Source organism: Arachis hypogaea, chromosome 17, assembly GCF_003086295.3.
Source record: "Arachis hypogaea cultivar Tifrunner chromosome 17, arahy.Tifrunner.gnm2.J5K5, whole genome shotgun sequence".
Classification (NCBI taxonomy): domain Eukaryota; kingdom Viridiplantae; phylum Streptophyta; class Magnoliopsida; order Fabales; family Fabaceae; genus Arachis; species Arachis hypogaea.
In genome coordinates this window covers 16,706,713-16,722,954 of record NC_092052.1, presented here as the reverse complement: position 1 = coordinate 16,722,954, position 16,242 = coordinate 16,706,713, and the positions used below count along the sequence as shown (strand labels likewise).

The window sequence follows — 16,242 nt, the reverse complement described above, 5'->3', positions numbered from 1 at the left end:
TTATTGATTAATTAATAAATATTAAATAAAATAAGTTATAATTATTTTTTATTAATTTGTTTTAGTTATCAAATATTTCTGTAACATAATATCTATTTGTCTTCTTATAATATGTCATTAATTAACTTATATACATAAACAACAGGCCCGCCCATTAAAAAAAGAAAAAAAATACTTGCATAACATTATTAATCATGACAAAATATTATATGAAATTGAAAGTTTTGTCGGACAAGTTTTCAAACGCATGCATTGTATATAGGATCTTATAGTGACGTCGTTTTTTACCTAACTATTTAAATATCAGCATCTTCCGCAGAATTATCAATTATGTTCAGTATCACATTATATAATTGAACCAACATCTTAGTTTTTATACATACTTTTTTTTTTATACATACTACTTACATTTGCGTACATATTAAAGCGTGCTAGCTAGCAAGTGCGAGAGACGTCTCACATTGAAAAAAAAATTAAAGAGAAAAAAGCTTATAAAATAAATTTAATTTTAATACGTTATCAATGTAAAATATATAAATTTACATATATATCGAACTATATAATATCATATTAATAAAAAATAATTATATTTTATATTATAACTGCATGAATAATTATCTAAAAAAATAAATATGATTACACAACTGTATAATACTATTAATATATTAAAATTAAATTCTTATAAAATAAAAAATTTATAAATTTAATGCCAAGGTATTTTGAATTTTATATGATATTTTTTTTAATTTATATTATATTTTTTCACTTTTTTTTTCCGAAATTTCCTTGTAATTTATCTATCCCTATCATCAAATTATTGACTCAACTAGTTCAATTATTGATTTGGATTAGCTAGTTCTAATTAATTTAAGTGGCCAAAATTTTATAATCCTTATTATGAAGCCTGTCATAATCTTATTCAATTTTACTATTTCCGTATTTCTATGTTAGTAAACTATGAATATTAATTATTATTGCTTGCGTTAATTGACCAAAGGGGTTATTTTCAGTATAAGTTAAGTATGATTTTGGTCTCTAAAGTATAGGTTGAAAATTATTTTCGTTTTTAACTTTTTTTACATACAAAATTGTCTGTAAAATTTAACTTGATTTTAAAATCGCCCTTACCTTAGAGACCAAAATCGTACGGAAGTTGCGGCAGAAGCGGAGACAGAAGTGGATTGTGGACAGCTTCTTCTTCTTCTTTCCTTGTCCTTACTTCTTCTTTTTCTTCCTCTTCTTCTCTTTCTGTTTCGGAAGAGTAGAAATACTCTCTTTTTCTTATTTTTTTTCTTTTTTTTTATTTTATATTTTTTGTTATGGATAATTTGGTCCAAAATTTTAATATTTAAGTAAAAATGACGATTTTAAAATTTGGTTTTAGACCTTAAGGACAATTTTATATGCAAAAGAAGGGATTGGAGACGAAAAAAATTTTTAACCTCTACTTTAAAAACCAAAATCATACTTAACCATTTTCAGTATCTACCACTTTTTCTTTGTCTTTCAGTATCAACCATTTAGTCCAACACCTATATATTTTACAAAAAAAAAAAAAAGTACTATAATAATTTTCCAACCCAACAATCCATCAAAAAATAAAATTAAATATATACACACAACGTTGCATGGAGCTTGAGTAACATAATTATCCACAGAAATATATACGTAGCAAACAAGCAAAGTTTGTTTAGATTCTTTAAATAAACATTTGATTTGTTAGTGTGTCACAATATTTGGAAATAGATATATTAAATTAAAAAACTATATATATATCCGTGTGGTTTACGGCTATTTTATTTCAAATTGTTTTGACTACTTCTATCCATAGATTCATTCATGGTTGGTGGTGGCTGGCACTTATAGCTTCCATTGGCACAGCCAGCTGGAGTTGACTACAACATTTCACTGCCCCACAATAAGTAGCACTCCAACTTAGAACAAAAAATATCATGCATGCTATTATATGCTTTTGTCATTTTGTTTTACGACATGCACCTTTGATTTTATTTTTGGTCTCCACCTCCCCCACATACCCCTTTATTAGGCATTAGTAGTTAATGTAATAACTACATATACATGTACAAAATACCGTATTAATTTTATTTGGTGTTTCTAGAAATGTTCACTAATAATTATTAGAGGTTTTCAATCTTTAGATATACTTCCATCAATATAAATAACTTTGCAGTCAACTGCTACGCCTCAACGTATTTTAAGAAGAACCAGTTAGCTCTAAATTCAAATGGCATTTTATTCTTAACCACAACTCATCTACTAATTTTTTAACATCAATCTATTTGGACTTTATTTAATAATACTCTAATTTGTCCACTAATTTAACATTTTTAACGATTCATCATTATATATATAAGTAGAACAAGGTTTTATGTGAACAAGACTGAAGAGCGTATAGAGGTTGAAATATGACTGATTTGCATTGTGAAACTCTTTTTTTATTTAGTAGACTTTTTTAATCATAAGAGAAAATATCATGAAATCACTTTTTTCTAAAAATTTAAGTAAATTAAAAGAGATACATAATAAAAAATATTAGAAGATCATTAAAAATTATTATTTTAATTGATTATTACTTAATTATTAATATTTAAAAGTATGAGATAAAATATATTGTATGATTATTACTAGACTAAAAAAATTGAGTTAATGACTAAGTGATGATCAAAAACAATAAATTCTTATGGCTCTCTAGAATTTTTTGGCACGTAAATATAGAATTTAATTTTGATGCACTACCAGCGTAAAACTATTTTATACGTACATCTAATCACATAATATCACATTAGTAAAAATAATTCTATTTTCTATTAATCACGTGAATGGTCATCCAAGAAAACGGTTGTAATTGCACAACTGTGTTAAAATGTTTTACACCTATCAATCAATGTATTAAAATTAAACTTCGTAAATATAATGGTTATATCTCTAATATATCATCTCAAACAAAAGTCTCTTTTAAATTTACTAAATTTTTACATGAGTATTATTTTTCTCTTTTATTTGCTTTATTTTTTCTTTTAGGATCATAAACCTTTCGGTTATAAAAGTTTTGATACTAGCCATTTTATGAAATTATTTTTTTTTTAAATTTAAATTGATAAAAGAAGACACATTAATAATTATATCTTTAACAAAAAAAAGTTCATAACAGCTTAATTATAAACTAGCAAACAGACAAAAATCAAAACAAAAAAAGTAAAAGGATACAAGAAAACTCTCCTCATATGTCTCTTTAGCATTATCACAAAGACAAAATTCAAAAAAATATATTTTTTTCACATTGTAACAACATCAATATTTTGCCTAAAATTGTCTTTAATTATTATTCTATATTACCATTCATATCCTGACCCAAAATAAAGCCATGCCCAAAAAGGTTAAAAGTTCACCTAACAAAAGTGGCCTCATCTATTCATATCTGACTTCAAAGAGGTCGAGCGCGACGACGAAAAATTCAATCCTACAACTAACTCTTAAGATATCTTCCACTTATCTAGAAGAGAAATCTTAATAACTTTTCTGGTTAAAAGGAACAGTTATCCACTATTAATGGTGATTTGAAAAATGGTTATACTTAACAATCACAGGATTCTCTTCCTAGTACAAAGAAAAAAGGAGATCATCATTTTCACCTAAAAAGAAAGGTTGGACACTCTCTACAGCACGAACCTTTAAAAAATAATTCTTAAAATCATGAAATGACTCATTAAAAATGGCAAAAACTTTCTTAACATGAATAGCTCGAAAAGAGACCCAACCTTACTTTTTGAAGCTAAAGGTAAGGACAAAAAGATAAAAGAAAATCTTAAAAGACGGCCGGTCATCAAGTTTTCGACAAATAAGTTGGTACATTTTTAAAAAACCCCAAGAATTGGGATGCAATTAGATAGGACAACATTGCAGAATTTAAGGACCTCGGACTCAAAATCAAAGAAGGGAAGGGTAACTCCTAATTTTGTAAAAAAGCAATCATACACATACATGATCTCATACCTACGCTCATCCTCTCGATTTGCACACAACCTATGGTGCCTACGAAAGGTCTCGACATGCTCTTTATCAATAATAAGAACAGGAGTAAGAATAGCTATATCTACCCAGATTAGGTTGGATGAAACTTTAAGGATATGTTGTGAATAACTGACCAAGACATACAAGCTATACCTACAATACAACAAATAAGAAAATCGTCACAACAAGAAGTCAGGTAACAATTACGGAAAGTCGGGTCATCGTCAACAACACCAATAAAAGATTAGAATTTCTTATACATAAAAACTATCATCACATTATCAGATATAGAAATGGCACCATATTTAAACATATAAAGTGGCACCATTTGAGGACAACACAGCATAGAAACCACATTAAAGATCGCAGCGGCAATAAAGTTTAAAGACCAAGAAAGAAGTTTTCAAAACTATAGCAACATTTCAAAACCACCGTTCATCCGAAACAAACACAGAGTCATTACTAAAAAGGAGAACAAATATTACCTAGAACGCTGAAATAAAGCAACAAAACTCAAAAAAATTGATAACAAAAAAAAACCAAAATTTAAGAAGTACAAAACAAAGAGAACTTCAAACAGCAAAACACGAATGTTCCTCTTCCAAGTGTGAATAAAAGTCCTCTTAACCTCAAGATAAAGAAATCTTGAACACAAGAAGCAAGTACACGAAGGAAGGTTGAAGGGATTGAAGAAGGAGAAAAGGGTACAAACGTTTCAGAAGAAAAGAAAAAAAAAAGAAGAAAGAGAACAGAATTGAATATTTATAAGACACTAAGGACAAAGATGTCATTTTGTATCCCTCATTAATGACGTGCGCGATTCCCAAAGAAACTACCAACGTAACGTACGCCATGCCATAAAGGAACACAATTTTTCAAAGTTTTTGAAAATACGTCGAGTATCCGACCTACCGAAGGTGGTATACCCGATGTGGAAAATCTAACCTACAAATGCTCGAGCTCGACATCATAAAAATTCGGACTCAAGCAGGGGCCCAAAATAAAGTCAGACCAAAAAGGTTAAAAGCCTATCCAACAAAAGGGACCTCATCTATTTCTACGCGACGACGAAAAGTTCATCCTTACTTATATAATAAGTAACTAACTCCTAAGATATCTCCCACATATCTAGAAGGAAGATTCGAACAACTTCCCTAAAAAAAGGAACAGTTATCCACTATTTAAAAGTGGAACTACTCCAAAAGCTAAGGTGGTTATCTTTTCTACTATAAATATAATAAACACCATCAGGTATATTCAGAACCCAATCTACTAAAAACATGCCTAAAACATTTGCTAACTTAAGCATCGGAACCTCTTACAGGAACCACCCCTACCTCCTCACGAAGAACTCGGACGGCGGCATCTCGCCTCCAACACATACAAGTCGGACGCTGCCTTAGAAGGAGTCCGGAACTCACGTTCAGACCCAAATCACCGTTTCAGGCAACCTTCGAAACAATTATTATCTCATTATCTGAAGTATCTACAATAATTTTTCATTATGAAATTGTTAGAGATATAACAATTCATGCATGTTGCCTCTTTCTGTTAGTTTAAACTTTTAAAAGTAGTATCATCATATAGTATCAAAGTTCTATGTCTAAAATATTTAGAGTTCGATTCTTGGTGAACTTCAAAAAAGAAAAAATAACATAAAGCAAATAAAAAGAAAAAAGATCTATACAAAAAATCAAACAAACTCAGAAAAAACTCTTATTTAAAAGACGTATTAAAGATATAATCTTTTATGTTGTCTCTTTATATTAGTTTAAACTTAAAAAAATGATATCATAATAGAAATATAATTAAATATCTTCCTTTTCACTATCTCCAAACGAAATTCCTTCACCTACAATAATAGTTTCTAGAGCTCTTTTGAACCTTTTATCAATAAGATGAGTTTAATTTTTAAATTATGTTATTATTAATGTAAATTTGATTATATGGTAGCAAATAAATAATTAGATATTAAAATAAATAATTAGATATTAACATAAAAACTAAAGTCAAGAATAATGTAAACTTAGTATCTTTGCTCTATTGATCATTTAAAAAAGGTTCGTTTTAAACTCTACTTTTGTAAAGTAGTATAATTTATTTAATATATATCTAAGATTCATTTTTTAAATCTTTTACATGTTAAAGTTATTGATAATTAATGTAATTATCTTATCCAATCCAGTAAAAAATCTGCCAACTCTTCTTGGGCTGGGTCTCCAAAGCCCACCTCACTTCAGCAACATTCCAAAATTCACCCAGGTAAACAAAAATCACTCTAATCAAACCCTATCATCTCCTTTCACCGTTTCACCGCAGTAGAATTTGAAAACCATCCACGGCCACGCCAGAGTACAAGGATCATCGGGTAAACTTCTCCTCCACCTTCATCGGACGCCACGCCTTCGTCCACTACGTGCGGGAAACAGTCGACCTTCGTAGACCGCTCCAGAATACCACAATGCTCCCATCTCCTCGACGTGCTTCTTCGCGCATTAATCGGAGCTTCCCCAATCTCAGCCGCAGCGATGTCGTTCCACCCAGGTGTGAGGAACAAGGTGTTTCTTCTTCTCACCCAGGGCGACTGCTGCTGCTGCATGTCGGTGTTGGCAGTGCCATTGAAGCCTCCCTGCTCTGCTCTGCCGAACGCAGTAGGACGTCCCCTTCTCCAGCCTCGAATTCCCCTGCATGTCGGTGTTGGCTGTTCCTTTTAAAAAAAAGTGTCACTTTGTTGAGTGTGGTGACTACACAACACTTGTTATTGAGGTAAGACAAGATGAAAATATGTTATCACTTGTATGAATCTTGCTGTTCCTTTTTGGTATAAACACTGGTTCATTGGCTTGAGCTACTAGATATTTGCAATAGGGCTTGTCCTGTGAATTTATAGGCTTAGTAATATCAATATGCTTTGTCACATTGAATAATTTTGACTGAATTATAATATATGTTCTAACTATTGATTTAATTATTGCCTTAGAATTTGTCCTAGAATTCCTTTGTTCTTGTCAGTTTAGCCTCAACTTGCCTTGACTTGAATCTAGTTTTTTAAAATCTTATCAGATATCAGTTTTCTAAACTAAAAAAACTCACTCTTGTGATTGTTTTCTTAATCTATGGTTGGGTAGCACAACAACAACATTAATCTTTCTCTACTTAAGAGATACAAAACTAAACTTGTAATTGTGATAGAGATGATTTATTGTTAGCATGCCAAGTAATGGACTAAGTTTACAATGAGTGTTGGAGTTTCTTGAGTTGCTCCACACACTTGTTGCCATACTTTTAAAAATTCCTTCAAACATTGCCAATTAGTTAGAATTATAAGAAGAAAAAAGATAAAACAATAATGAAATTAAAAAAAAAAAAGAAGCAAAAGGTTCAAATAATATTATTTATATATTAACATATAAATTAAAAACATATACTCGTGAATCATCGGTTTGACTATTTCCTAAAGCATCATAGGCAACAATATTGAAGTTAGTGTTTATACTACTATAAATTCTTCAAGTGCAAAAGCATGGTAAAGAAAACATGAATGTTAAAAGTAGAACAAAGATTTGGCTTTTCATTTTTGAGGCAGAGGAGAAAATTTAAGATGGTTTTATATGGCTTAGTATCTTTTTTTGTAGGCAACTTGAATGTTTAGGCAAAAATTTACATGTTTTTTTTGTTAAACAAATAGATGCTTCTTTTTTATACTAAATGAATGATTCTTTTAAAAAAAATCATCATTTAAAAAGGGAATTAACTTTGAAGTAATTGAACTCATATTGTACTTATTAATTCAATTGTTGTGACTTATGAACATTTTTATAGTTAATATATAATAGACATAGATAGCTATTAATCTGTTGCATACACATTGACCATAAATACTTTGTTTTGCTTTTCTTTTGCAGGGGCATCCTGAAGAGTCGAGCGCAATATACAAAAATCTACATCAGATGTTTCTTTTGTTAAACAAATGGATAGTTCTTTTTATACTAAATGGATGATTCTTTGAAATGAATAATCATTTTAGGTGGAAATTAACTTTGATGTAATTGAATGCATATTGTATTTATTGATTCAATTGTTGTGACTTATGAGCATTTCTATAGTTAATATATAATAGACATAGATGGCTATTCATTTGTTGTATACACCCTGACCACTATATAATAAATTTTATCATGAAAGTAATACTTGTCTAATAAGTTCATCACTAAGTAGTACTAAGTAGTATGTTGTGTATGTGAACTCTGGAGTCCAAAGTTCAAGTATAATAACTGCATAAAGCAAACAGTGGGTAAAAGAAAAACTATCAAAATACTTTGAATGCTCTTGAAAAAGCAAATAACCAGATACAGTTGTTGTTCTTTTTTTTTTATTTTTTTTCCTTTTTTAAATTTTGTTAAACAAGCATCAGGATAAAGACAAAAAAAAAATTCTTTCTTTTGTAATACTTGTATTCACTATCAATTGAATCATCTCTGCAGTAAAGAATAAATACAAGTAACTTCTGTTAGGTACCTAATTATTTTTGCAAAGATCTAAGTGGATGTTACTTCAGTCAAGCATCAGGATGTTCCTTTTTCATATTAAATAGATGTTACTTTAACAGAAGCCATGTGAATGAAAAATAAAAAAAGCTTATCCTACATAAGTAACTATAAATTTGTCACCATGTTAAAATGCAATGAAAGGAATCATGATATTCATTCAACTTATCCATACAATTTGCAACACTGTTGATACAGGAATTCATCATGACCAAAAGTAATAAAAAAAGAATAATCCATTTAGTATAAAAAACATCTATTTATTTAACAAAAGAAACATCTGACGTAGATTTTTGCATATTGCTTTCGCCTCTTCAGGGTGTCCCTAGAAAGTGAAGTTACATCGTTTAATAAACTTTATATTTTGTTAGAGGTGGTGAAGCTACATCGGTTAGAAAATGAGTATATCATTACTATACAACTAGCTAAACAAAGAATAACTTTCTAGTTGCTATACTTGGATCACGTCTCTTTCGCTTCATCCAATTCATCAACTGTTTCAAATTCCTCTTCAATCAGTTCAAATTTATCAATCATTTTAAAATAGACTTTCTGCAATCATCCATCTGCAACCACAAGCAAATACACATATGCATCCATAAGCAAAGAAATTCTATCTAAAAAACAAAGAAACAGCCATCTAATGACAATTATAAAAATAAAGAAACATCAACAATCATATACAAAGAAACATCTACTTTTAAAAATAAAAGACACATTATTATTCAACCTAAAATAATCTAGCTATTTGAATATAGTAAATATTTATAGAAGCAGCCCAATGCATATACTGTCATTTCTTCTCTAAATTTGGCCATAACTGTCTCCAAAATAAATACAAAATCCTCATTCTCAACCTCATCCATGACAAGTGACTAATTCATAAAGCTTAATGGACTAAAATAAAACTTTAATCTATTTGTGTTCTTGATAAACACAGAATGCAAAAGATGACAAGAAGTACTAGAATAGAACTCCATACAAATCAATATTACCTTGAAAAGAAAAAATTGCCAAAAACCTTCGATCATTGTGGTAGTATAGTGTTCCTTTCACTGAGGCAAAAACATTATATGCTTTATGCAGCATCCTTGAGCTTCTTGGTGATGGTGGCAAGAATATTCTCCTGGTGGAATACTTGCAGCAATTCAATCTCAGAAACCTGTCTTGTTCCGTCACCAGCATAAGTCCCTGCTCCATAAGGGCTTCCACCTTTCACTTCTTTCATCTCGAACATGCAATGGCCGAACGTGTATCCGATGGGAACATATATCATTCCATGATGTTCTAGCATTGTTATAGCAGTGAGGCTATACATAAATCATGACAAGTTAGATCAGCAACTAATAAGTACACAGTGATATCTAATAAGGAACAGGGTTAAGATATATATAGAACTTGTTTTCTTACGATGTTGTTTCTTGTCCATCGCTTTGCAAACTGATGCTGTAGAAGAGTCCAATAGGCTTGCCTACAAGGTCTTGTTGCAATCAAAGAGGTCCAGTTTTGTCAAAAAAATCCATGAACTGGGCAGCCTTCATTCCGAACTGCGTGGGGAAGCCGAAGATAAGGCCATCAGCTCCATTGAGCATATCAGGTTCAATGATTGGTACATCACTCTTTGGTGGTGCATTCAGCCATAAGCAAAAACACATTATTCAATCAAGAATATCCCAGAGCCTATAAAAAAGTATAGAAACCAAGTAAGAACCATCAATAGTTATGAAATCAAAGGTTAAATGTATTCAGTAAATCCCCAACATCCACTTTCATTCACAAATGCATAATTAATAATTAGTCAAATTTAGAAGAATGAATTATTCTAAACTAAATTCTTATTACTAAAACCTAATAAAGAAGGCATGGAGAACCCTAGGTAGAAAAGAAATAAACTGTACAAAAAAAGAGTAACACTAAAAAGAAACTACTAATTATCTCAAAAAGAAATATCCAACACTATAAGAGTTTAATTCTCAGAACAATATCGATTAAAAACATTCAAAAAAAAAAAACATTCATAATAAAAAACACAAGTTAAACTAAAACTCTAAGATGGGAAGGAAAAAAACCCAGGTCGCTAGGGAGGAGACGCGGTTGATCGACTGGGGTACACGTCAAGGCGGAAGTTGCTACGTTGTCGGTGGTTGCTGTGACGGTGAAGGAAGTCATGATGGGAGTAGTGTGCGGAGGTGGCTGCGGCACGAGAGGACGATGCCCGCGCTGTTGGACGGTGGTTGTCGGTGGCATTCCTTCTGGAGCTATTTCTAATTTCTTTCACGACGGAGGAGAAGCGACTGTGGGGTGTCGCCTAACAGTACAGTTCTGGGTGTCGTGGTGGCTGTACTAATTGGAGAGGAGTGTGGACGGTGTGGCTACGGAAGTGAGAGAGGAAAAAAAGGAGAAAAATTTCTGTCCATGGCTATGAAAATAAGAGAGAAAAAAAGAAGGATTTGTACCATTTTTAATTAGGATTTATTTAATCAGCTTTTAATTATTCAAATTTAAATTTAAAAAATTTAAAATTAATTATTAAATAAAATAGTTTAAAAAATTAGCTGATTATTGTTGGTTCATAACTTCATATACTTTTCCTTATCAAAATATACATATAGTTATAAATAAGACTATAAACTCGGTGACTAGTTGACTACTATATATAGTGCCTGAATTCATAATACACTTCCAACTCAAACTTTTATAATTTACGTTAGCAAGGATCTGGGGAAACTGGAAAGTACTCTTCTATGGTCACACAATTAGTTTAAAAAATAATTTAAAAAAGATCAATGAAAGCTATACTTACGTAACATCATCATCTATCCAGTGATTAAAGACACTAATAATAAAGTAACCTGTGATGTTGTACACAAAGAAAAAAGTGACATGTATGAATGTATATGAGGTAAGTAATCGTCCCATCATTATTCTCGTGGCTTAGCTTTGAATTTTATTAATTTTGTTCCAATGAAAAATTCGTAATTGCTACTTCATTGCACAACCATACAATTTATTTATAATTATAATTTTCTTTTCTTAATTAATTAGTCCTGGTTTACACGTACACACACGTCAACACTAGTTCATTGATTAATGAAGTAGTGTCACGAAGAAACGATTTTAGTCACAAAAAGAGAGAGTGAAAAAGAAAGAGAAAGACAAAAGCAGCCATCACATAAACGTTTGGAACAAAAACTCGTTACGCCATCGTCCAATTAATTAAAAAACCAAAATCAATGAATGAAAGCATTCAAAAAGGAGTGGCGAGTGGAAAGATAGAGAAAATTCAATGAAATAGATTACACACCAAAACCCGCTTTAATTGTATGTGTAGCATTCATCATATATCATTAAGATGTGAAGCTCCCATATCCTAAGCTAGATTACTACTACTCTTTGCTGCTGCCAAACAAGAAAATATATAATAACACGCACCAATCCAACCAAAGAAACCGCGTTCATCTTTCTATATTCTTATTCCGGTGATTTTAGGAAGGAAAAAAAATATTTTATTTAATATTTATTAATTATTATAATAATAAATAAATATTAAATAAAATAAATTTTTATTATTTTTTATTAATTTATTTTAATTATTAAATTTTTTTTAATTACCTACAATATTTTTCAATTCGACAGATCAAGTACTAATATTTTAGTCTTAAAATTTAAGGACGATCCACTTTAATTATATATATATTCATAAATATATCTGTGATGACTACCATGCTATAAAAAATATGTTAAAAATTAATTATCAAATTAATTGTATATTAAAATATGAAATATTTATTAAAAATTAAATAATATATATTAATATATATAAATATAACAATTACTTTTTTGTATATATAATATTTTTTAGGGTTATGCTACGTGCACACTAAAATCAGCTACCAGTATAAAATATATGTTGGAATATAAATACACATTAAAAATAAATTAAATCACACATATATTTATATATAAATACATTGGTAATTAATTTTAATAGCTGATTTTGGTGTGTAAATAATATTTTTTTATTTTTTATTTATAATAATAATAATAATAATAATAATAATAATAATAATAATAATAATAATAATAATAATAATTTACTAAGAGGAATGCTGGCTTTTGAAGATACGAAATGAGATATTATTATTAGTTTATTACTGATGTTTTGTGTTTCTCCTCCTAAAATCCTTTATAAAAATATTAGAACGGAAAAAATCATTCATGTACAATATAATAATGATTCCAGTCTTCCAGAATATGTATCGAAAGTACTTTAAAACCATATAAAGTAAAATACATAATGAGTAGTACTGGTACATCTATAATTATTATTTCTTTTTCCCAATGGTGCTATATATATATATATATATATGGAGAGTGTTAGGTAAATAATGACCATCTTAAATAACATGAATAACCATCAATTAAATAAAAATATACTATATCCTAATTTAATGCTACTAATTAAATTTAAGAATAATTTATTCTTTTAATCCTATTAATTTATATTATTCATATATTATTCAAAAATATTGTTGATTACCTATACTTTTTTTATATCTATATATAAATATACTTTTGATGTTGAAGAGTATACAAGAGATGACAAAGAAAAAGAAGGCAAAACAAAAAAATGAAGATGGTGGACTTCATAATTGATGCAAACATAGGAAATCAGAATAGTAATTTTCTATTTCTTAACGACTCTTTCCCAATTCATGCTTCTAAATTATAATCTTCGCTATATAACTAGAACCCCTAAACCACACCCTTCCCTTACCACTCACTCAGAAATTCAGAATAGTAATTTTCTAATTCCTAACTACTATTTACCAATTCATGCTTCTGATTTTCGCTATATAAATAGAACCCCTAAACCACACCCTTCCCTTGCCACTCACTCTCTCTCTATCTTTCTTTTTCAAACTGAAAACAATGGCACCGCCACTCTGCATGCTTATCTTCCTCTTGTTCTTCTCGTTCCCTTTCTCATCCTCCTTCATACTCAACAACAACCACTCTCTTTCTTTTCCTCTTACACTAACAGAAACACCTCTCGTCAAACATGTATCTAATTCCATCAACAAGAACCAAAGACTCAGGATCCTCTCTTCCTACAACGTCAAATCATCTTTCAAGTATTCCATGGCGCTTGTGGTGTCCCTTCCAATAGGAACACCACCGCAAATTCAACAAATGGTTTTAGACACTGGAAGCCAGCTTTCTTGGATTCAGTGTAACCCAAAACAGAGGACCAATAGCAAAACGACATCGCCACGTCCTCCTACCACGTCGTTTGATCCTTCTCTCTCTTCTTCTTTTTCTCTTCTACCTTGCACCCACCCAGCCTGCAAGCCGCCAGTTCCCGATTTTACCCTCCCCACTAGCTGCGACCAGAATCGCATCTGTCACTACTCCTACTTCTACGCAGACGGCACCTACGCCGAGGGCAAACTCGTCCGAGAAAAACTCGCCCTCTCAAATTCCCAATCTACCCCTCCTTTAATCCTCGGTTGTGCTCAGGACTCCAAAGACCCCTGGGGCATTTTGGGAATGAATCGTGGACGCTTGTCGTTCCCTTCCCAGGCCCAAGTAACCAAATTTAGTTACTGCGTCCCGACCCGCCAGGACCGTTCCAGTTCTGTAACCGGGTCGTTTTACCTTGGGGACAACCCGGATTCTTCACACTTTCGTTATGTAGACATTTTGACTTTTCCTCAAAGTCAAACCATGCCGAACCTGGACCCCTTGGCTTACACTGTTCCAATGCAAGGTATTCGAATTGGGGCCACAAAGCTGAACATTCCTCCTTCGGTTTTCAAGCCCGACGCTGGAGGGTCGGGTCAAACCATGGTTGACTCCGGATCCGAGTTAACTTATCTAGTGGACGCGGCTTACAATAGGGTGCGTGAGGAAGTGGTGAGGCTGGTGGGTCCCAGAATCAAGAAGGGGTACGTGTACGGCAATGCTGCGGACATGTGTTTCGATGGAAACGCCGTTGAGATTGGACGGTTGATAGGGGACATGGCATTTGAGTTCGAGAAGGGAGTGGAGATTGTCATACCCAAAGAAAGGGTTCTTGCCGACGTGGGCGGTGGGGTCCACTGTTTGGGGATTGGGAGGTCAGAGAGATTGGGTGCGGCAAGTAACATAATAGGAAATATCCATCAACAAAATCAATGGGTAGAATTTGATCTTGCAAATCATAGACTTGGTTTCGGTGAAGCCGATTGTGCAAGATTAGCCAAGTGATGGAGATACAGTGGGCAATGGTGCATGTAATTATGTAACTAACTATATTCGTTCGAACATAGGACACATAGGTGTCGTGTTTTTTCGGCTGTTACTGTACAGAGGAAACATACACGTGTGATCGTCATGATCATGGTGGTTGTAAATCGTACGGTTGAGGAGGGGCGAAGGAAAAAGAAATGTGGGTGTTAACTGTTTGTGTGCTTGGATTGGATATTGTACAAGTAAACGTCAATCGTTTTGGACCGACGCTAGGCTGTGGGTCTTCACTTCCCTTGCTCTTAGGCCTTTGCAAAGACGATGCGTCAAAGCTCAATAATAAAATTGTGTACATTATTACCACTATAATCTATGAGTGAGACTCATGACATGATGTATATATCAGGAATAGGAGGGTATATCAATATCAATAATATAATAATATGTGTGACATTATAATAATAATAATATAATACTTCTTTGAAAATAACATGTAAACCAATGTCCTTCTTGTGCCTTGTAATCTTGTCTTGTATATTACTATTAGCAAGTGTTATCCTACCATATATTATTGCACTTTTAACATATGTGTATATTATCGGCAATTATTCTAACAAAGTTGCTAAAAATATTTTTTTATTCACCTTGTTGTATATACACTTTTCCTTTGCAATGGATAAGCTTGAAATTAATAATGAGAGGGATAGAAGTTGAAATTGACTAATTCAACTTAATAATTATTTATTAACAATTCATGTTGAAAGATTTCAATCTTTGCATCAATTGAATAAGCCTATTCAGAAGAAACTAGTTCAAAACAAATAAAAGGAAAAGGCAGAATTTTCCATCACGAATTTGAAAAAATTACAACCAGGAAAATCATTTTATATATATAAGATTTTAATTAGATGCATTGCATCATTGTGGGCAGGAGCAAAGGGGGGAACTATTCATTATTGTACACGAACCGGAATTTATGAAGAAGTATATATCTTTATCGGGGCAGTTACCGAAACAAGGAGAAAAGAAAAGTTGAGTTGAGGTCTCTATAGTCTATTGAATATGACTCATATGATTAATTATTAGTTCACTTAGCTTTAGTAGATTAGACTTTCTAACTAAGCTTACTTCACCACAACGTCCTCTTCATAAAATAAAAAAGGATAAGATTCTCATTTATAAGATAGATAGTAATAAGATGAAAAATAATGAACTTTTAATTTGGTCTTTATGATGATATCTTATAAGTTATAAAAAGGACAAATTATCTAAATAAAATATTTGGCTTTTAAAATTACGAAAATGTAACTTTTACGGTTTGAATACAAAAATATAATTTTCTATAAATTTATGTAAACTGTGGAAGGAATCTCACAAATTTGAAATACATGTAAATTCGCTGGAGGGTTTTCAGTTTACATCAATGAAAACATGC

At 31.3% G+C, this 16,242-nt stretch overlaps 1 protein-coding gene across 1 annotated transcript; it reads left to right on the top strand.

Moving 5' to 3' along the window:
• Positions 1-13,173: 13,173 nt before the first annotated feature.
• On the top strand, positions 13,174-15,294 carry LOC112764468 (aspartic proteinase PCS1). The gene has a single exon (XM_025810094.3). It carries the CDS (start codon positions 13,512-13,514, stop codon positions 14,826-14,828), a length of 1,317 nt encoding a protein of 438 aa, XP_025665879.1. The 5' UTR covers positions 13,174-13,511; the 3' UTR covers positions 14,829-15,294.
• The last annotated feature ends 948 nt before the right edge of the window (positions 15,295-16,242 follow it).